The following is a 22,363-nucleotide window of genomic DNA, read 5'->3' on the forward strand; positions in this document are numbered from 1 at the left end:
GCAACAACTAACTCTCGGTGTGGCCAACCTTGGGCTTTTGCCGCATACAAAAGTATGGCTCGGTTTCATGACTTCATCACATCCAATTTTGTTTCAATTAAATCTTTTATCATTATCATTATTATTATTATTTGGAAAATACCATCTACTAAAATTGAATTTCGAAATATCACTACACAAAAGTCTACTATCTTTGAATTTTAAACTTAAACTCATACTTTCAAATTTGGAATTTTATGGAGCATCTAACATTAAACAAAATTCAATTCAATTCTCAATTAATTCAAATATGTAACCACTTGACACAAAATATTCCCAAAATTTCGAAATTCTGATACATACAAAAATTGTCAAATTTTGAAATTTTAAATTTGCCACGGTATCTACAATGACATTTATACCCCTAAAATACCATTAATATTTGATTATTTTCCCTAGAATAACACTAATACAAAAGGATATAATAGACAATAAACAATCATATATAGAGACAAAAAATGTGTATATATAATCTGTATATTTTTCCAAACACTAGACACACAAACACACCAACATAAATTATTAGTCATGAAAGCTTCAATAAAGTTCAGAGAAGAACAAAAACCTTTATTTCGTGCCAAAATTCCGGTGAGTGTCATCGGATTTCCGTTCCAATCCGGCGTCGTCGCCGGCGAATCGAAAGAGCTGTCATTGAATCTAGCAACATTTTTTGAATCAGGTCCGTCGGTGAAGATCGCTTACCGTCCGAATGATTCTGTTAATCCGTTTAGTCTCGTTTTCAAAACCGGAATCGGAAAATTCGGATCTCCGATTTCGAGCGCCTTGAATATGAGTGCTGAGTTTAATTTCATCACCGGAAGTCAAAGTCAAAACCCTAGGTTTTTTGTTAAGTTCAAGCCTCATTTCGGCGATTTCTCGGTTCAAAAAACTCAGTCTTCGGTTTTTAGTAAAGAAAGCGATGAAAACGGAATAAAGTTTATCGGTTTGCCGGAGTATTTTCCGTCGACGGAGAGTAAGTTTCCGGCGACGTTGAACGGCGTGTTGTCGGAGCTTGAATTGACTGCGAGGACGTCGGTGCCTCTGCGTAAAAACGCGGCAATGAGTTTCCGGTGGGGAGTTAGGGTTCCGGCGACAGAGGATTCGGCGGCGGTGTTGGTGAAAAAGAGTGATTTATCAACGGCTGGGATTTGGTTACAGAGGTTACCGTGTTTGTTAATAAATAAAATCGGGATCGAACACGTGGCGCGTGATGATTGTAAGGAAGTGAAAAGGGTGGGTCTGGGAGATGGTGACGTGGCGAGTTTTATGAAACAGATGGAGACTATACAAGTTGAGAATATGGCGTTAAGGAAAGCTATAGAGAATTTGAAGAGTGAATTTACTGTTGTTAGAAATGGGAATAACGGTAAATATAATGGCGGAGATGAAGGTTATTTTGGTGGGAAGGGCATAGAGGGTAAATTTGTTGAAGCAGAAGAATAATTGTTTGAAATTTTGGATTGATTTTCATTAAAAATTTCGAATTTTATGTTTTTGTTGGTTAAAATTGGGAAGTAAGATGAGTATCATTCATGATTTGCAATGTAAAATTGAATTTTGCTGCTATATATTATAAGTCATTTTTGTAATTATTCGTACTATACTAGTCAATAAATTTGTTCGTTTTGTTATTGCCTATCGAGACTCGAGAGGGTTCCCGGTTGCTGGACACGAAGGGGCTCATCTTGATCAATTGGTTTAAAAGATCAATAAGTGTAAACGTCTAATACATGTTACTTTTAATTGTTAAGTTAATCCATATGAATGAAACAATTTTGAAGCAGAAATCTGGTATTGTGAATCTGAAGCTTTTGTGTATACAAGTGAGGTTTTACCAAATTCACATTATCATATGGTTTTGGTTGGTTTCGTTTAACACAATGATCTGAACGGTTTAGTTTAAAAAAAACATTAAACTGTTAATAATTGTTTGAACTAGATTTTAGTTAAAACCGTTCAAATCGAACAATACACATCTTCAGTTATAAGCTTATGGCGATAAAAAAAAAAAATTGTTAACTTATTTTTTTAAAGTTATCCTTAACACACAATATATATATAGGTGTTTGGTTTAATTGGGGTGATCGGCAGGTACGACTCTAACATGGGGGCAATTGTTCCCACCCCAATTTTTTCTCAATGTAATTTTTTAAAATTTAAAAGTATATATTTGGAAATTTAACCACACTAAAATAAAAAAATATACATATGCAATCAGTGATATGAGATTTCAATCTCAATTTTTAAATGATAGTAGCTATAAATAGATAATCTCCATTCTCCTTCCCTATATTTCATTTATTGATCTAAATAAAATTATCCATATATATTTTCTGTAAAATTATCCATCTAAATAAAATAATAGTAACTATAAGTAGATAATCTCCATTATCCTATATTTCATTTTTGCTTGAATTGAAAGATGAAAATATGATGATAGATTGGAAGGGCCGAAGAGGGGTTTTGTTTTGTAAAATCTCACACATAACACACTAGACAACATATTATTTGTTATCTTGTTTTAATTAAATATGAAGATGAGTAAATATAATATAACATTATATGGGTCGTTTAAGTTTAGTGAATAGTTCGTGCTTTTGGTTATACGCCGAAGTTGTAGCTATTGGCAAGGTCGTCTTTTAAGTTTGCATTTTGGTTGTAATTGGATGGTTATTATTTTGTAAGTATATGAATTTATCGAAATTTAATCGTTATATTAAAAAAAAAAAAAATTACCTACATAATGTTTTAAATTTGCCCCCTTATGATAAAATTCCTGGTTCCGTCAGGTACAACTGTACAAGGTGTGTAGGTTTTTTTGCGTTTCAAGTGGTAGTCGAGTGTGCGTCTTCATTGATATTTAGAGTTTTTTTTATATATATTTACTTATTTATTGGTAACGGACACCTAACGATATGACATATTTTTTTAATAGCCTTCATGTTGTCGCTTTAGGCTTAGTCATACATCGTGGTTTGGACACTAATTAGCGTACTTGTTAACCAGTCAAAAACTTGCCATAATATGACACGTTAAATAACATTGATAATTATCAAATTTTCCGATGGCTTTTAACGTTATTAAATAACGATATTAGACACCGTATAATTTTTTGGGAAGGCCAACATTATCAAATCTATTGCAAAACAATTACAAAAGTTTTCATGATATATCAAAGACGTATCTAAGGCAAATGTGAAAGTAGCCTATTTAATAAAGTTTTTTGTTTAAGATAGATTTATGAGAAAATATCACAAATGGTCCTTTTGGTTTGTCACTTTAGCGTTTTGTCCCCTGTGCTTTTTTCATTGCAAATGGTCCCTGTTTTTTTCATTTTCGTTGTTAGAAGTCCCTGACACTAACTTCTGTTAGTTTGGGCCCGTTAGTGAGGGTATAATGGTCCACTTACATAAAAACACACCCTTCTTCTTCTTCTTTCCTTCTCCATTTTCTTCCTTCTTCCAGCTACCACCACCATCACCAAAATCCGGCCAAACATGAATTTTTTTTTCCAGATCTTTTGATCATTCTAAAGAGTCCATATATATTCACTGATCTAAAATAACCTTCAACCTAAATACAATATGTGCCATTCATATATCCTGTTAATCATCCCAAATTTATTTATAATATCATTTTTTCCAAAAATAAATCATTTTTCAAACACATATCAGGGAGGAGGAACAACAACCAAGAAATTAAAGACTATTTTAGAGCTAATATGGAAAACTGTATATCAAGATTTACTAGTCCATCTCCCTTCTTTCTTTATAGCTTGGATCGACACCTACTCGCAAACTAAATGATTTGGTATAATAAAAAAAGTTATTATTATTATTATAACAAGTAGTAAAATATGTTCTTTAGATCTTACCGAAAGGAAAGTGGAAGTGAAATGAAAGGAGTGGTGGTCAGATGCGAGGAACAGTGGTGAACTTGATCTTGATTCAAATTGTGGCATGATAATTGTGTTTTTGTTGAAAAAGATTAAAGCACATCTTTGCTCACAAGTTATATCGTATATATATATTGTATATGGTGGGGGTTATGATGATGATGATTGGTGGAAAGTGATGGTTTTAAAGATATAGATTGAAGAGATAGATAACGGGTGGAAGAGCTGATAGTGTGTGAATCTAATCAATCTATATGGTGATAGTTTTGAATATATAAATTAGATATATGCAGATTTATATACATTATATATGGAGATAAATATATAGATAGATACAGGTTGAAGAAATACATATAATTATTATTCACTTTTTTTTTTATTACAAATGGTCCCTAGGTTTGGTAAATGTACAAAAATACCCTTGTGTTTTGTGCACATAATGAGTTTAAACGGTTAAAACTAACAGAAGTTAATGTCAGGGACTTCTGGCAATGAAAACGAAAAAGCCAAAAACCATTTACAACGAAAAAAAACACAAGGGGCAAAATATTAAAGTGACAAACCACATGGACCATTTGTGACATTTTCTCTAGATTTATTTACTACAAGAGCGAAAGGCGTATCAAGAAAGCCCACTTAAAATATATATATTTTTGGGGAAAACAAAAAACCCAAAACAAATTGTGAAAACGAAAAGGCGGCCCCCCAATTTTTTCAAATCAAAATAAAAGAGCCCAATTTTCATCTCAATTTCAATTTCAAACCCACTATAAATTCCAAATCTTTTTCATTCCAAATTTTCAATCATCTCCCCCCAATTCTCACTAGCCCTAATTTTTTCCTTTTATTTCTCCTTATACCTTATACTTCAATTAATTAATTTTATCTCAATAATTAAATTAAAAATGGTTCGTAATGTGAAAGGTGAATCAACCAGCAGTAAAAATAACGGCGTTAATAATAACAGTAATAATAATGAAGCGGAAAATGGTGATAATGATCCAAACGCCGGAGGCTTGGAACGTAGGGTTCTTAGGTCACGTTATCTTGCGGTTAAGAATATGATCAGTGGTATATATTATTTTTATTATATATATCTGTATCTATATTTTGTATCTATATATATATACACATTTATTTATGAATTATTAGAGTTTGTAATATATGAATTTTTGCAGATAAGAGAGATGATATAACAAAGACAAATTCAGATAATTTTAAGTCAATTTTTGATCAAGTTGAATCCTTGCATCAGCTAGGTAAATCATTTTTTCCATTTAGTATTTTTTTATTTTTCATTTTATGATACTGAATGTGTGTGTGTGTGTGTGTGTGCCAGTATGATGTGTCAGATGTGATTGCAATGGCTAGTTTTGGTGTAAAAAAAAGTTCAAAATTTGAAATAATTGTTAAATTTTTTGTAAAGTTGTGGCATTTTATAATTGGGTTTGAAAGAGGGATGACGTGTCACTATTTTTTTTACTGTATTGGGAAAAGGGTGATGTGAATCTATTGGCTTTCTATTGTAGTTAATCTTAGAATGGTAAGAATGGTTTGAGTTATATAGCAGTATCAGTTATTGGAATCTAATTTGGAAACAAAAAAAAGTCAGGCATGACCTTTGTAACTGTGATGCATGACACTTTTTTTGTGAATTTTTGTGATTGACTGCGAAAAATGTGGGCTTTTTATGTTTGGGTTACAGTCCAGAAGCCTCGCGAACAAGTTGCCGATGCTGAGGCCCTGTTGGATATCGCTAACACGTTAATGACATCGGTGAAATCCCAGAGTAATGAAGGAGTGACTGCAGGTGATTTTGTATCATGTATATTAAAAGGATTTGGACGAATTGGAGGAAGTGATGGAGATGAAGGAAGTAGGAACTCTGTTATGTGGAAGAAAGTTGGTATTGCGGTATCCCATGTTTTTTGCAGGGGTGATGGGTGTTCTACAATGTAAATATATACTGATTTTTATGTGCACTTTGTTCGTTTTTTGCTCTGTTTTGAATATGTGAACTTATATTTGTTTATTGCAGGGTTGGGCCAATGAATTCTGAAGTCAAGCAAAGAAAAGCCATTGTGCATCGAAAGCATTCAAGACCAACTGAAAAAGCCCGCCCTGAGGAGGTACTATTAGAATTGCATTATTTCTTGATTGAAGTTTTAATCTGCATGGCCATAGGAAATTGTTCACTTTGACCAGGTTGAGGACAAAAGTGCAATAGGCTGTATCTGTTATTCATTACATGTAAATTTGATAATTTCATTCTACTTAACAGTCAGTGAGTTGATATGGGTTTTATTTTCTTATTTTGGATTGAGTAAAAAAAAAACTAGTATGTAGCTGAAAATTTTAAAACGGAATTGAGTTACATAAAAGGTCAAGTTTTTGCCTCAAGGGCATTTACTTGACACACACTATGTATTTAATATATATTGTTTGCAATGACAATCTGTGCCAAGATGAGTTCAATTCTAGTTGCGGTTTGTTCCACTTCTGGTCATATTATAATAGGTTTGGAAGAGTGAACTTATATTTTGTGTTGATTTTTGCAGCTTGCAGCCAGTGCTACAGAAGAGAAGACGGACACAGATAAGAACATGGCAACCATGTTTAATGTGCTGAGAAAAAACAGAAATGTGAAGCTGGAAAATCTAGTGTTGAACAGAACTTCCTTTGCACAAACTGTTGAAAACCTCTTTGCAATGTCTTTCCTTATTAAAGATGGCCGGGCTGAAATAAGGGTTGATGAAAAGGGAACTCATCTAGTTTGTAAGTTCATTCACAGATAGTATGATAACAAAATCTTCAATTGATATAGGTTAATTGATTTTTATGTGCTAATATGTTTCTTTCTAGCGCCAAGAAACGCCCCAAATGCGAATGCTGTTGCTTCAAAGGAAGTTGTCTATAAGCACTTTACCTTCAGATTTGATTTCAAAGACTGGAAGGTAAATGTACAAAAAGCCCAATTTTGATTTGACATAGTCAATTTTTCAAAGTGGTTAATATTGTTTGATATCATGATCAAAGTTGAGCGGAACATTAAATTTTTCCAGGTTATACTATTGAATATGATATTTCATGTATATCATATGCTTCTTTTTATATTTTATAGAGTAGAACAATATCCCTGCAAAAAACGAAAAACATATACATTTTAATTTTTCTTATTGACTCTTGTGTATTCAATTCCACAGCTGATGTCTGATGCTGTTGCTGAAGGAGAGGAACTTATGCCCCACAGAAATCAAGTAGATACAATGCCCAATTCTCAGCGAGAACCTATTGATTCTGTGCCCACTACACCAATTAGGAAATTTTCAAGGAACAGAGGTCTTGTGCTACAAGAACAAACTGTTGTTGAAGACTCTCCTGAAAGTAGTGACTCAGGATCAAGAAGTGTCCGTAAAAGGATGCGAAGGGTTAGGTAAAAGGTTAGCCGCTTGCGATCATGCATTGTTTAAGTGGAGTAATATTTATGTAAATCGATAGCTGTGAGTTCCTGTCTAAATTTTTGCTAACATTACTAGTTTTGGAACTGTTATATATTATAGTCTGTTACTGAGTTAAGGCTTTGTTTTAGCTGCTTTCTGTACTTTACTTCAACTTCTTGTTGGTAGGAAATCAGATCATGTTTGCAAATTAACCTCAGGTTAAATATGCAGTTTTGTTTTTAATTCTTGTTTATAGCATCATGATACTCTTTTAGATTTGTACCATATTGATAACTACTAAATCACTTTGGATGATTTGTAAAGGTGTGTTTAACTGTTTGCGTGTGCTTTTGGAATGCGATATTGTGTTTTCAGATTGAGGCTATTTATGAATGATATATATTTTTTTTAACGGCACAAAATTATATATATTAATAATTAACAAGGAACACTAACAAGCTACTAGTTTTCAAGCATACACGATCTAGAAAATCAACAAAATATATAGACTAGATTTAATTCAGAACTTTAACTGTTAAAGCTGCAAAAGAGTTGAAAAAACTTATGTCAATTACAAAAGACATAAAATAAAGTGAGTGATATAGATTAAAAGAAAAGTGATTATTGGGTTATGTATTCAACTTGGGTGAAAAATTCCTTACATACTAATATTTTAATATTTTAAATAAATGTTTTCCCTTATGATTTTTATGGTTTAAAAAAAGGTATGTGAGAAGTTTTTCATCCAACTTAAGTGCCTAACAGTCTCATTTTCTTTTCCCCATGGATTAATTATAGGTAGATAATTGTGTTTAAATCTTTCGACTACACGAGATGACAAGATTGTTATGATTTCATTTACCAAAGACACGACATACTTTAAAAGGCATATTACCTGTCCAACTTGTTAGCTAGTCAATTTAAACATGTACATGAACGATATTTGATATTGATGAGGGGGGTCAAGATTGTTAGGGGTTTCGCATCAGACGCAATATGGAAGCATGGTGGATGCGGCACCACCATTCCACACTGCCGCCATCCTCTCACCACGCGTCGTCGCTTCAAAATGAGTGGTGTGACCACGCGGTCGACCATCCGTTTTCTTCCCCTTTGATTTTTGTGCAATGGCTACTTCGACCATATTACGGCTCATTCCTTTTTTTTTTATATACATACAAGTACAAAACACATACACTACAACTCACAACGCATTCACTTTTTCTTTCAAAAAACACACTACAACTCAAACACATACACACTAAAAAAAATGGAAAAACGTATTGGTTCCACTTTAATCATCGACGAATCGTTTGAATGGTCCGATGATAGTATTTTAGAGGTGTTTGCGAACGCGATTGCGGCCGAAGAAGCCGAAAGTTCCACGGCACGGTGACGCCCGAAGAGTAAAGTCGTGAACCGCAACCGTTGGACCGCTTCACAAATGTTTATGTATCTTAATGTTTTTAGTTTAATGAAATTTAATGTTTAAATAAAATGAAAATTGTAAAAGGAGTGGTGAATGTGAGTGGTCGGATGCCAATGAAATTTGGATGAATGGTGAGTGAGTGGTGGAGTTGAGGTGACATAATGTGATTGGTTAAAATCGAGTGGTGAAAAAAGGAATGGAAGGTGGAATGCCAACCCCCTTAGCAAGTCACAACCTATGTGGGCCAGAGTTGTTTTTTTAACCAAAAATATCCGTGCAGGCAGGATGTGTTTCAAGTTGTTTAACAAGTACACAACTAAGAGGTTTAGGGTGACAACGACCGCAATTGCCGACCGTCGGCTTTGTATTAGTTGTCTAATTATGTCTTGTAATTATTTTTCTTCAAATAATAGCTTAAGTTTACACCTAATATAGTTACTTGCACATCTTTAATGGTTAATACAATATTTAACAACAACTATAATCTTTAACAGAGAGGCCTAATGAGCACAACCGAAATAATTCCTTTATAAAAGCATTTTTTGGTTACATCTTTACACCATTTACTTTAGGGCGTGTTCGACTACAAAGTTATGACTTGTTTTATAAAGCTATCTTTAAACCTTTATAAAACAAATTGTAATTTTTCTAATCTTCCTCACACCAAGACTTCTGAAAGTCAGTTGTTAAGAAAAAGATTAGAACAAGAGGGCTGATTTCGGAACTAGCTTGACTCATGCTCAGATTACTACTTACTATCATCAAAAACTTTTGAGTCTCTAAAAAGTAAAAAATGTCATATTATATTTATACTACGTACAACCAAAACATACTAAAATATGATGCATTTGAATTTTTATCTCTATCAAACAAAAATCCACACACTAATCAAGTAATCATTTAGGGCCGTCACCATCACCCGTCACCGTTGTTGCAATCATCCCTACACCGTCACATCGCACGAGCATGTGACTAGTAAAATTAGATGTCAAAGTTATAGTGTTGAAGCTTGAGTCTTATGGTTTTTATGGTTATGACATTCTGTTTTCTCTCTAAGCTATATAAATATATCTCATTTTTACTCATAATAAGTTAATAACCACATCAATTTTGTTCTATTTAAGTATGCATTTATTTAACAGAATCATTTTTCGACATAACTTTATATTGCAAAAACTATATAAATACACAATCATCTTAATTCTTTTGGTTTATTTTCCTACTCAAGATTGACTTTTTGTGTTAGTGTTTTTCTATTATTTTTGTTATTAAATATGACATTTTTTTAATGTAATATGCAGTTTTTTTAGCTTTAAAAAATAGTGCTATACAACTCAAGACGTTAAAAGTAGGTTCAAGGCCGTGGGTTCATATTCTGCTCCACCTCCATTCGGATCGGAAAATTTCCGTCCCCCAAAACCCTCCCTTCCCCTTCCACATCTCAATTTAGGGTTTTTAGATTATTTTCACATATCAAAAACAAAATTCCTATACATATATATTATATATAATTCATTATATATATAATAATAAATAATAAAGAATAGATAAAGAAGAAAGGGAGTATGGATACTCGCAAAAGAGGATGGCCTCATCATTCAAAACCCAATGGCGCTACTGCTGCTGCTGCTGCTTCTTACAAGAAATCTAAATCAGGTAACTTTTTACTTATTATTTATTTTATTAATGTGCTCTTTATTTAGCCTTCTTTAGAGAAAGAGTATTTGTGTGTGTGCGTCATCCCATTTGAACTTAAACTAGCTCGACTTCTCCCAGGTTTAAACGATTCGAGCTCGAACTTAAGCAAGTTTGAGCTCGAGTATTTGTGATTCAGTCTCCTTATGTTAGTCTAGACTTAGGGCTGTCAATGGGTCCGGGTTCGGGTTGGCGGGTTGAAAAACTATGACCCTACCCAATCCACTAAAAGTTTTAGGTCAGAAATTTCAACCCTGACCTACAACCCGTCAACCCATGACCCAACTCATATGACTTGATAAGCAAATATATATAAATATATAATAGAATAAATCAACCAATATAGAGCTCTATCATTGATTCAGTTAGCATCTCACAAAATTTTGAATCCTCTTATTTTAGATGTGAAGTTAATTTAGGTTGAAAATATAAATAATGAGAATGGGGTGTATGGATTAGTGGATTGTAGAGTATAAGCTATTATATATACTCGTAATTCAAATATTTTTAAGATATCGGGTTGGCGGGTCGACCTGACAACCCAACAACCGAACCCTGACCCAACCTGGAAAAATTCAGGTTGGTGGGTCGAAAATACCCAACCCTAACCTGATTTTTTTCGGGTTGGGTTTCAGGTTGGGTCGAGAATGACAGCCCTAAGTGTAGTGGTCCGGACTAAGAGCATGCCAAACTTATATATATGTATCAAGGTTATATTTAATGCTCTACATTCAAAGATATTAAAGATGTTAGTGGTAGAGAGCGTCAAGATCCAAACTTAAAAATGCATCTTTCTAGATGTTCAGTTCCAGATGCTCCACGATTTAGCTTTGAAGGAAAAGCTAGCCTATAAGATTGAGGCTATAGGGGCAGAGTGAGAGGAAAGATCAGTACTGTTTGCTTAAAGATGTGATAAGAATGCATTGAGTTAGGTTTGCTGAAAAGATGTGATAAGAATGCACTGAGTAAGGTTTTTGGGCATGATCTAATCATCACACCTCGTCATTTTAGTTATTTTCTGATGATTGTAATATCAACCCATTTATATAGTGATGCATTGGTATCGTTGTTTTTCCGTCAAATAGACCAAAATCAGTTAAAAGTTGTTAATGGGGGAACATGTTTAGATGGGTTAAAAGTCCCCTGAAGTCTAATTCTAATGCAAACAACATCTTAAAGCCTTTATACTCGAAATATTTAGTTTAGTATTGTGATATTGTTTTAACATGTATTAGAAGTAATTTCTTATACTGTAACTTATTACCCAACCCATCTGACGTGCCCTGCTTGCTATCTACCCTGAGCGGCTAACCCTTTACAAAGTAAGTTTTTATCAAACATATGATGGATCTAGTTTGGGACAATAGTGTGTATTCAAAGTAGATTGTGGTATGAACACCACTTTTGGGGGATCACTAGTCTGAGAATAACATTCCAAAAGGCAAATAAATTTTGTAACGTGATTCTGAAAATTGCATTACACAGCAAGACGGAGTTTATCCTCCCCTTCACTCTTTCTTCTTTAATATCTATATATAAAGTATATAGAACAAACGATTACAACGAAATCTAACCAAGAGAAAACACCTAATGTCTTGTAACAGAATCAGAGTCTTTATCAAGTGGTATAAGAGGCAAAACGAAGCCTTGCATGAAGTATTTCAGGTTTAAATCCTTGGCTGTTTTTAACAAATTATTTTAAATAGTTATACCATATACAAGAATTATATTCTAAGTTCAACCTAACATTAATGATCATCCTAATTACATTGTACTTGTTATGTTAGTTTATTTTACTTCTAGTTTGCAATGTGAACCAATGGATGGTTTTATTGTAGCATTGATGGCTGTCCATTCGGGGAGAACTGTCACTTTCTTCATTTTTTCCCTGGTGGATACAATGCTGTTGCCCAATTGATGAATCTTCCTCCGATTTCAACCGCTCAAGCCACCACACAAAATGGGCCCCAAGCAGTCCTTAGATCCAAGTTGTGCAACAAGTACAACACCCCTGAAGGCTGTAAGTTTGGTGACCAGTGCAGCTTTGCTCATGGAGAATGGGAGCTTGGGAAGCCTATTGCTCCATCACATGAGCCCCCACGAGCTCTGCCATCAGTCATAGTCCGCCCTGCACCGCCAAGTACTGCCACCAGCTTTGGTGCCTCAGCCACTGCCAAAATCAGTGTTGATGCTTCCCTTGTTGGTGCTATCATTGGCAAAGGAGGTGCGAATTCTAAACAGATCAGCAGGCAGACAGGAGTCAAACTTTCTATTCGGGATCATGAAAGCGACACAAGTATAAAAAACATTGAGCTTGAAGGCACATTTGATCAAATTAAGGAAGCAAACGCCCTGGTTGAGGAGCTAATATCGAGTCTAACTATTCCACCAGGTGCAGCTGGTCCACCTGGTAGAGCGCCACCCCTAGCTATGCATCGTGGTGCCCCGCCACATACTATGACGAGCAATAAGAAGACAAAGCTGTGTGAAAATTTCATCAAAGGGTCTTGCACCTTTGGTGAAAGATGCCACTTCGCACATGGTGCTACAGAGTTGCGAAAATAAGGTGTCTGAGATGCTAGAGGTTCTCTTTCTCGGCCAAATTTTGGTAAGTTTCTGCCTTTTTCTTTTCCATTTCTTCTGTTGTAGTAAAAACTTCTGTCTATATAGACTTGTGTCAAGAATTAAATTGTATGTTGGGTATGCAACAACCAAACTGATAGATATTTTTTGGTACTGCGTAGCATTTAGTAATATGTGGTTTTTAGGCAATTGTTTAGTATGGATCTTTAGATATGTAAAATGGCACTATTTTGCTGGTATGTAGTATTGTAGCATTTAGTAATATGTGGTTTTTAGGCAATTGTTTAGTATGGATCTTTAGATATTTAAAATGGCACTATTTTGCTGGTATGTAGTATTGTAGTATGCATTTCTTTCTCACTTTCTCCTGGCAACATGGATGGATTGAATATTGATACAAATCGGGGTTTTGGTTTCTTTAACTTCAGATGTAGCATAGTATCACATGCAAGACAAAGTATTAATAAATACTTTCCATAAGAATGTTACCTTGATTAAGAATTGGATAATGGAAACCATTAAACATAATATCGACTTTTTAGGATATCTAAATGTTTACAAGTTTTCAGTTAGTGTTTGCTAATTATCTTGAAGTTCTACTGATTACTACTTCAAGACTTCAAGTCCCCATAATAATGGACCAAAGTGTTATGATCGTGATTTGTTCCAGCGAATGTAAACTGTATTTCATAAATAACTCTTTATTTTAAAAAAATTTTTAATAGCAATCTTATCACGAATAGTGTTATTCAAATTATTTACAATCTCAAATCGTTAATATTATTGATAACTTCTTACCAAACACTATGTAAAGATGATCAAACTTCAATGTTTAAGTTTAAAAGCATAAAATCATTTTCAAATTAGATCCTTTAGCAAAAGACAAGTGGGTTGTAAACGAATTTGAGTACATCATGCTTTAGCGTGCTTAAGCTCGAGCTCGGCTTGTTTAATTTCTGGAGCTCTTGCTCTGAGTTGTTTCATAGCTCATGAGGAAATCCCGAGCTCAGCTTGTGAATAGTATTTTACAAAAGGCAGGTTTTGACTTGCCCTTGACTAGCTTATCTAATAAGTTCAATTATTTGGTTTTCATCTGTAATACGAGTAGTTTCTATGAAAACTGAATTTTCTATGATATACAGCTCTACTTTTTTAACTTGCGTTTTAAAACACTCAGACTAATAGGAAGAAAATTCTTCTTTTTGAGAGGTTGATCTCTTCAAAATATATTCTATCTTTTCAAAACATGCTCCACTGAGTTTGCGATATGCTCTATGTTAATTTTATCAAAAACCTCACCAAACATATTGAGATTTTGTCATATATATAATAAAGTTGCATAATATAATACTCGTATGTCAATAATTTATTAATTGCAAGCACACCAAATGTGCAAGTAAACAAATTTTCAACAAGTATTTATTAAGTTGGCGCGTCACCTAACCAAAATTCGTCCTTTGAAATAAAATGTATGACGTGCTACATGCAGTGATGCATATGGCTTAACTTTAATTCGTATTTTGTTGATTTTGGTGCTCTTTTAGCAAATTACGATTATATACATTTGTTCACAAAGTTGACGTATTAACTTGGTTCTTATGGTATTCTTTGGATATTTCTCAATCTCTAATTATGCAAGCAAAAGAAAACACTGAGTCTCACCAATATATTTAAAAAGAAAAATGACCAAAAAAAAAAAATAATAATAATAATAAAATGAAATTGTAACATAAGATGCAAAACTTGGTTACATCGGTTTTCATTATCGGTTATATGTCTAAAGGCCTTTTTTTTTATTAAGTGTTTAATGTATTAAGTGGCTGAATATATAAATAATGTCTGTATATATTATTTAAAAAATAGGTAATTGATAGTTATTTTCATTTATTAAGTGGAAAAAAACATGAAATTTGAGTGAATGCATTAGGTTATGAATTATTAAATCTATTAAGTTAAAAAAGAACCGGGCCTAAGTATCATTTGATGTATATATTGTACGTAAGCATGATTTGAATCTGTTTGCGTTTTAATTAATAATTTGATAGAAAACGAGCGTATAATGCATTCTGAAAATGACTACTCATAATGTGGGATTAGTTATTGTGGCTGAATGCATATATGTTACGTACAGGCCTCCGAAAGAACACGAAAATGGTATCAATTGCTCAATGCAGTATGTGCTAACATGTTTTTGTATGTACTGTTTGCACATATCTTACGAAACACCCTATTGTTGGGGGGTTTTGGATTCTTTGTCTTCACATATATCATTGTATCATAATTCATAACTATGTTTAAAATATATTCAATCCCGTTGCTTTGAGTAAGCGTTATTGAATGTTTAAGATTTCTAAACATAGAAGCTTATGTCAAGATAGTGTTTTACTTTAACGGCAAATGTCAAATATACGCCCCCATCATTCAAAGGTGGGATATTGGGAGCCCAATCAAACCAGGATAGTCAGTTGTTTTAACCGAGACTCAATTAAATCTAATTTTTTAAAGGCGCATCCTGGATGCATGTCTCCTTGGATTGTTTACTCGAGATGGTGTTAAAAGCTTTTAGTTGATGTTAAATATTTTCTTGTAAGTTTCTTTATTGGAGAGTTTTCGAGTGTTGGTAATTAAAAAGTTTCTTGTCCATCTACTGTCATGATTTATAGCCAAAATTTTGAGAACATATGATCTAATCTAATCTAAATGTCACGAAGAAAAAATTAAATACATGATCTAATCTAATTGTCTCGAACTTTGATCAAATTACTCTTAATTTGATATTTAAATCACATAATATAAATTATAATTATTAAAAGAGAATATCCAACAGAAGACAAAGAACACATGATGAGATGTGGGTGGTGATTCCGTGATCGTATATAAGACCACATGATGAGATGATCGAGGGTGGTGATTTCGTGATTGTATATATGGTGAGTTGGTGACTATAATAAGAGGCAATCATCACTACATATCGATCCAATCCATATTAAACTTTATCCTTATTCTATATTTTAATATCTCCTCTGATCACATATTTGTGAACATTAAATCCAATAGATTTTTCATTAATATATACGTGGTAGTAGAAATTCGACCTCAAAATTTACACCATATCGTGTCTTAAATAAATCTTGAAACCATATATGTTGTCTATATATGGTTTATCAAATTATCGCTTGACATAATCAATACATTTTGAATTTTGTTGATGGTGTTTGCACTATACCAATATAAGCATAATTATTATAAAGAAACATTAGTGCTTTACTCAAACGAAAAGATTAATCATCAATTATCATGGTGCATTATCAAACGATATAAAAAACCTCATCCACCACCGTATATTGCACGGATGAATTTCTAATTAATGAACTATGTGGCAATATAATTGTTACTTTTCAAACAAGATATTAACATGACGGAGGAGAAATATGATATGCACTCATGACTAACTCCCTAACTACCATCTTTGTGTTTTAATGCTATAAATAAGTGTTAAGGTTTGGTCTATAATAAACATAAACTCGTAGTTAACTATATGTACTTTATAATATAGATAATAAAATGTTTTATAATTTATTAAGTGTCCTATTCGGTAAAGGAAACTGTTTTGATATCTATATCTATACTACTCTATAAAACAAACTATTTTTTCTCCTTTTAAGTAATTAAGATTTTAAAATGACCAAATTACTCATTTTCTTTATTAACTAATTTAAACATTTTTACCTATTTACTTATAATACTCTTAATGAAATAAATTATAACATAGATACTTCAACACTTAAAGAACCATATTAACCTCTCTTACATCAATTAATTTACATTCACCACCACCGTCAGCGCCGCACATCGCCGCCACCACTGCTGTTGTCGCTACACCTTCATCGCTACCACCATTAATGGCGCATCGTGCGGACATTCGTCTAAGTATATTATTAACGAAAGACTTAATAACTAACCAAATGAAACAAATTGAAAATAAGTGCAAAACTTATTTTTCTCTATGTTTCTCTTCTGATATCTACATAGTTTACGTACAAACAAATATTTGTCATCATAGATTCATAGTTAACTTACAGCAATCTTGTTCAGACTACGTGTTGATATCTAAGCGTATTTCTTTATTCTCGTATTAATGATAACCTGACACGAGTAAATTATAAATTGAAATTCAACGTGTCAAGTTGAATATATATGACCAATTCACCGAAGTGAATGGTGTGTTTTGAGCATATAAAACGAAGTGATAATTGTATCATATAATTTAATACATTTATCACATTGTATATATTTTATAGTATAATGTATAAGTATGTAATGTATAACAGTTATAAACTTGATATAAATACACTTGTTATATAAAAAGTTCCATTAAAAATAAGGGTTTTGCTAAATGAAACATTAAAGATTTTCGTTAAAGTGCATTAATTAGTTGTACACTTACCATAAAATTCAAATAATAAGTTTTTAATATAAAAATGTACAATCTTTTTATGCACGTTAAGTAAAGCTTTAAAGGCTTTGTTTAACCTTTCATAAAAATAATCTTAAAGGTATCTGGAGTCTCGACTAAGAAATATATTGTACCTTATACAAGTGGCCACAACACTTTTTTATGAGTTTTTTTTATCTGTACGTATATTAATAATGATTTAAGTTTATATTTCCAACTGTCTTATTTTTGTCTTTTCTATCTTTTTTCTTGTAAGTTGAATTAAGCATAATTTAGATGTATCCACAACTACAAAATATATATAGTTCTATTGAAAGGACTTATAGAAAATACAAAAGTTTTGGATTCAATTCAATGTGTTTATACTTTATCACATCAAGGAAGTTGTTTGAAGTTGTTTTTTATGGATGAAGCCCTGAAGGTGATTAATAAATGTTACCGAAAAGACATTCGGGTTAAAGACGATCTCTGCCAATTTACACTTTTTAAACAGAAAAATCTTAAATTACAATTTGTTATGGATAATTGGATACATATCATCTTCTCTACATGTGTTAGAAACAAAAATAATGTTGAATTTGTTAATTTCTAATAGTAAAAAAAGTATTAGTGTAATAGACTTTAATGTGTAAATAACTAAATACTCCTTACGACCTCACATCTTTTATATTTTTCATTTTCATGGATTTGGATTACATAAAGTTGAAAACAAATTTTTTAATAAAGTTGAAAATTTTAACCTTTAAATTAAAATCAATAGTCAATATTCAAAGATGATTTTTAAATTTTGACAATTAATTTTAATTTAATGATGATAAACATTCTTCAATTTTACTAATAAAATTGTTTTAAAACTTTAAGAAGATTTTTATTTTATTTTTTTCATATGACCAACTGAAATTTTCTTTCTAATGGTTGGACCCGCCACTTTTAATGTAATATATAAATTTAGCGGTTGGACCGGCCAAAATCATGCTACTACAGGCACATCAACCACAAAAGCGACAAAGGAATGGCAGGTAAAGCAGGCCCATTCTTTTATATTTCATTCATGTCACAACCGTGGAATAATCTTTATATATTCTGTATAAATGTATAATGTGATGATGCCCTCTAAAGGTATCTTGCTTTTACCCCAAAAAATAATAATAATGTATATATACAAGATAAGTAGATAGTAAGATGTGATATACGTTGCTAACTTGCTATAAATCGAGTAACTAAACTATTTACCCTTCACTAGCTTGTATGTAGGGATGGAGCTAGATACATCCACTCGAGAGATGATGTACCATAATTCATTAAAATCAAAACATTTTTCTGTAATGCTATCATAGTTTGTAAATTTGATATAAACTCTTAAATTCATTGATTTCTTATGAAAGCCTAATGTTTCTTTATAAGAGCGTTTCGTCCTCTGAAGTTTGATCAAGTCAAATTATCAATGGTCAATGTTGAGAAGACAAGGTTTAGCATAGTTGATTGGAGCAATCTATCTCAAAACTAATGTTTTCAAGATTTTTAAAAAACAGGCTTATGATAACAAATATGACATTTATGTATTTTTTTATTTTTATTTTTATTTTTTTAATAGAAAAATTATAAATATACTTTTCAAAATAGAAAAATTACATTAACTCAAAATTGAAATGAAAATAATTGCTCATACTGACACATTATAACTCCTTCCATGCCTAAAAGTCATATTATCAAACCATCCGAGAGGTTAGAATGTTAGATAGAGCATGAACTTCATATCTCTCTAAATCTAGAAGGTTATAAGTCAAATTATTAACAGCATACCAAACATATAACTTTGCATATAATATTATGTCAATATTTCATTAAATGAATTAATAACATATAATATGAGTACATTCATTATTTCATTAAATGAATTAATAATATAATATAAATACATTCATTCAGTGCATTAAATGCATACAATAATATATGTTTACTTATTTTTTTTTAACTATATTATCACTGTGATATATCGGATACAATTGACACCACGTTATGATGGTTACCGTTAATAGTACTATGTTTTGTGTTTGTTTTTATTTTGGAGAAAACAATACTATGTGTTTTGCGTGTGTTTTCGTTTCTAAGTGGTGGGTTGTGTCTGTTCAAGGGTATGAGTATGATTTCGTCATGTGTAACTTTCAACATTTAGGAGAGGGAGTGTTAATTTTTTTTTATAAAAAGAGTATAGATATAGATAAATTTGGAGTTAGCAGCTTGATTCTTTGTATATCCAATTTTAATTTAAAAGGAAATTCATATTGGAAAATCCTTGTTTAATATTTTGTTTATACCATAATTTAAACCCAAAACACTTTTAATTTCAAGCTCTACTATATATCAATTTATCTATTGATGACCGTTGAATATATGCTTAGATGAGGCCGGTATAGCTTTGGTGAGAATCAAACACTTGATGTAGCCAATGACCTTAGTTCAAGTGATAGTATCTAATAACTTTGATAATGAAAGAGTTATAGGTTTATTTTTTTTCTTACTTATATTGAGGGTTTTTTTTGTGGTGTTGGATTAGAGTCAGATAGAATCATTACTTCTTTAGTGACATGATGATAATTTGCAATCCATCAATAATAACTTAACCATTTATAAACACTCACCAAATGTACAAGTAATCAAATTGTCAACTAGGGGTATTTTTCACATAAGAAGAACAACACAAAACGTTTGCAATGTCACCCACACAAGGTTTGAACTCTTGAAAGCAAGATATATGACACATGCTACATGCATCATGCATGGCTTATCGATTAATAGAGTCATGTTATAGAAACACCTTAATTCGGCATAAACATCTAAACATCAACTATACGGTAAGTATACATTGATCAACACCCACCATACGAGGAGCATATTGGTACTTCCCGTATGGTACTTTGACTAGTCTGGTCAAAGCGAGTATATTTCCCGTATAAACGCATATGTGCGTATAGTGGGTGTTCATACTGAATTCGTGGATGTATTTAATTGTTTCCTATTAATATTTGGCTAATACGTTGTTTATATTTGACTAATATTGCATTTAGCATGATATAATTAACTTTCTCATTTTGAAAGTAATTAAAAAATATATGAACAGAAAAAATTGGTACTCTTATGAGAGCGATGACAACATATAAATGGTAAGCATAGTGATGGTGTGGTGTCACATTGGAACATCGCTGCCAACACCTCTAAATGCGGTGCGGCAAAAAAAATTACCATGTTTTGGTTTGTGAGATTCGAGGTTTTTGTGACAGTTTGAGTGCCCCACCCCATTTCGACGGTTAATTATTTTAGAAAAAATAATATTTTTTTTTTATGATTTTTCAGTAAAACTATCTCATTTAACCAAAATAATTTCATTTGATTTTTTAAATATCATCATAAAAACTGAAATGACTTCCTCTTCATCCTTTACTCCGACTATCGTTCATAGCCCTGTTAGATGTCAAGAATGAGATGCAAAAACACATGTTAGACCACTCTAACACACAAGCTGAGCTATGGAACGTAATCGAAAACATATTGGCTCACAAACCGGCTTTCAAGCCAAAATTCAAGAAATACGTACTATCTACAAGATAAGCTCGCCAAGATAGACAACACAATCAGATTTGTATATGATGCGCATTTCTCATTGGGATACATGATTTATCACGCCGAGTGTTAGCAAGGATAGATCCACCCGGACAGGACAGTGGACGAAGCCAAGTGTCCACCAGGGTACAACCCACGTGATTTTGATGCTCAAAGACGATTCATCCGACTTTAGGATTTTGATGCTCAAATTCTAAGTGTTATATTTTGCAAGTTATAGTACAATAATCATATGTTCGTCATTGTCATTATTAGTTGAAACATATTAATGAAATTGTTTGTCATATTCATCCACAAAACACATGTTATAATAATTTTTTTATTATATAACTTTTTGAAACCAGTTGTACTCATAATGTGCTATTATTATGAAAGATAATTGAGAATCAAAATATAAAAATACTTTTGATCATGTAATTGACATTTAAGTATATGTATTTGATCTTGATGCGGACCCATAACACATATATGTTTATTTTCAATCACTTGTCCTATGATAATTAGATAACAATTAGGATTGTTTTCATATTCTTTGATAACAATTAGGACTCTTGATTTGAGTGACAATTGTAACTTTAAACATTAATACGCAAACCTAATATACAAAAAAAGAGAAAATTATGTACCTTTTTGATTTGAGAGATACAATAAAACTGTTGTAAATCGTGTTTATCTATGATCGTCCCATATTTTTTTATTCCTATTATGTTTAGGATAAGGATGTTGTATATCGTCATCTGTTATTATGTTTGGGATATGTATCTAGAGTTCAAAGTGTGTTTATATTAAATATTAAACTAAATATTAATATTTATAATTTATAAAATAATCTAATCTATTATTCTTTAATAAGTTATTAGGTTTTGAAATAACAATTTTAGAGAATATTTAATATATTGAGATTTATTTTAAGTTGATGGCTAAAAATAAATATAAATTAAGTATTCAAGGCTAAAAAGTGTAAACTATTAATTAAAAAACAAAAAAATATAAATTAATGAGACTTTTTCTACAAAATAATATAAATATTAATATAATAATATATTTGGATGATGATTATTAAAATTTTTAATTTAAAATTAATCTAAATGATGACATAAGCGAAAATCAATTTGATAAAAGTAAACGATTTAATTGGTTAATAAATCATTAATTCAATTGTCTTATATTATATATTAAAATAGGTATTTAATTTCATTTACATT

General features: G+C 31.8%; 3 protein-coding genes across 3 annotated transcripts; all 3 read left to right on the forward strand.

Moving 5' to 3' along the window:
- The first annotated feature begins 538 nt into the window (after positions 1-538).
- On the forward strand, positions 539-1,628 carry LOC122582636. Its single transcript, XM_043755055.1, has one exon. It carries the CDS (start codon positions 568-570, stop codon positions 1,480-1,482), a length of 915 nt encoding a protein of 304 aa, XP_043610990.1. The 5' UTR covers positions 539-567; the 3' UTR covers positions 1,483-1,628.
- Positions 1,629-4,767: 3,139 nt separating this feature from the next.
- LOC122582556 (non-structural maintenance of chromosomes element 4 homolog A-like) lies at positions 4,768-7,586 on the forward strand. The gene is made up of 7 exons (XM_043754962.1): positions 4,768-5,005; positions 5,113-5,193; positions 5,640-5,889; positions 5,973-6,063; positions 6,493-6,709; positions 6,797-6,888; positions 7,138-7,586. Exons 1-7 carry the CDS (start codon positions 4,840-4,842, stop codon positions 7,369-7,371), a joined length of 1,131 nt encoding a protein of 376 aa, XP_043610897.1. The 5' UTR covers positions 4,768-4,839; the 3' UTR covers positions 7,372-7,586.
- A 2,590-nt stretch (positions 7,587-10,176) lies between these two features.
- Positions 10,177-13,343, forward strand: LOC122582023 (zinc finger CCCH domain-containing protein 14-like). Its single transcript, XM_043754368.1, has 3 exons — positions 10,177-10,459; positions 12,103-12,163; positions 12,337-13,343. The coding sequence occupies exons 1-3, from the start codon at positions 10,369-10,371 to the stop codon at positions 13,061-13,063; spliced, it is 879 nt and encodes a 292-aa protein (XP_043610303.1). The 5' UTR covers positions 10,177-10,368; the 3' UTR covers positions 13,064-13,343.
- Positions 13,344-22,363: the final 9,020 nt, after the last annotated feature.

This window comes from Erigeron canadensis, chromosome 9 (assembly GCF_010389155.1).
Source record: "Erigeron canadensis isolate Cc75 chromosome 9, C_canadensis_v1, whole genome shotgun sequence".
Taxonomy (NCBI): Eukaryota; Viridiplantae; Streptophyta; class Magnoliopsida; order Asterales; family Asteraceae; genus Erigeron; species Erigeron canadensis.

Coding starts and splice junctions, on each gene's coding strand:
- LOC122582636 (XM_043755055.1), top strand. CDS start 568: ATGAAAGCTTCAATAAAGTTCAGAGAAGAACAAAAACCTTTATTTCGT.
- LOC122582556 (XM_043754962.1), top strand. CDS start 4,840: ATGGTTCGTAATGTGAAAGGTGAATCAACCAGCAGTAAAAATAACGGC. Junction 5,006..5,112: donor GGTTAAGAATATGATCAGTG/GTATATATTATT, acceptor GAATTTTTGCAG/ATAAGAGAGATGATATAACA. Junction 6,889..7,137: donor TTGATTTCAAAGACTGGAAG/GTAAATGTACAA, acceptor TCAATTCCACAG/CTGATGTCTGATGCTGTTGC.
- LOC122582023 (XM_043754368.1), top strand. CDS start 10,369: ATGGATACTCGCAAAAGAGGATGGCCTCATCATTCAAAACCCAATGGC. Junction 10,460..12,102: donor TTACAAGAAATCTAAATCAG/GTAACTTTTTAC, acceptor GTCTTGTAACAG/AATCAGAGTCTTTATCAAGT. Junction 12,164..12,336: donor CCTTGCATGAAGTATTTCAG/GTTTAAATCCTT, acceptor GTTTTATTGTAG/CATTGATGGCTGTCCATTCG.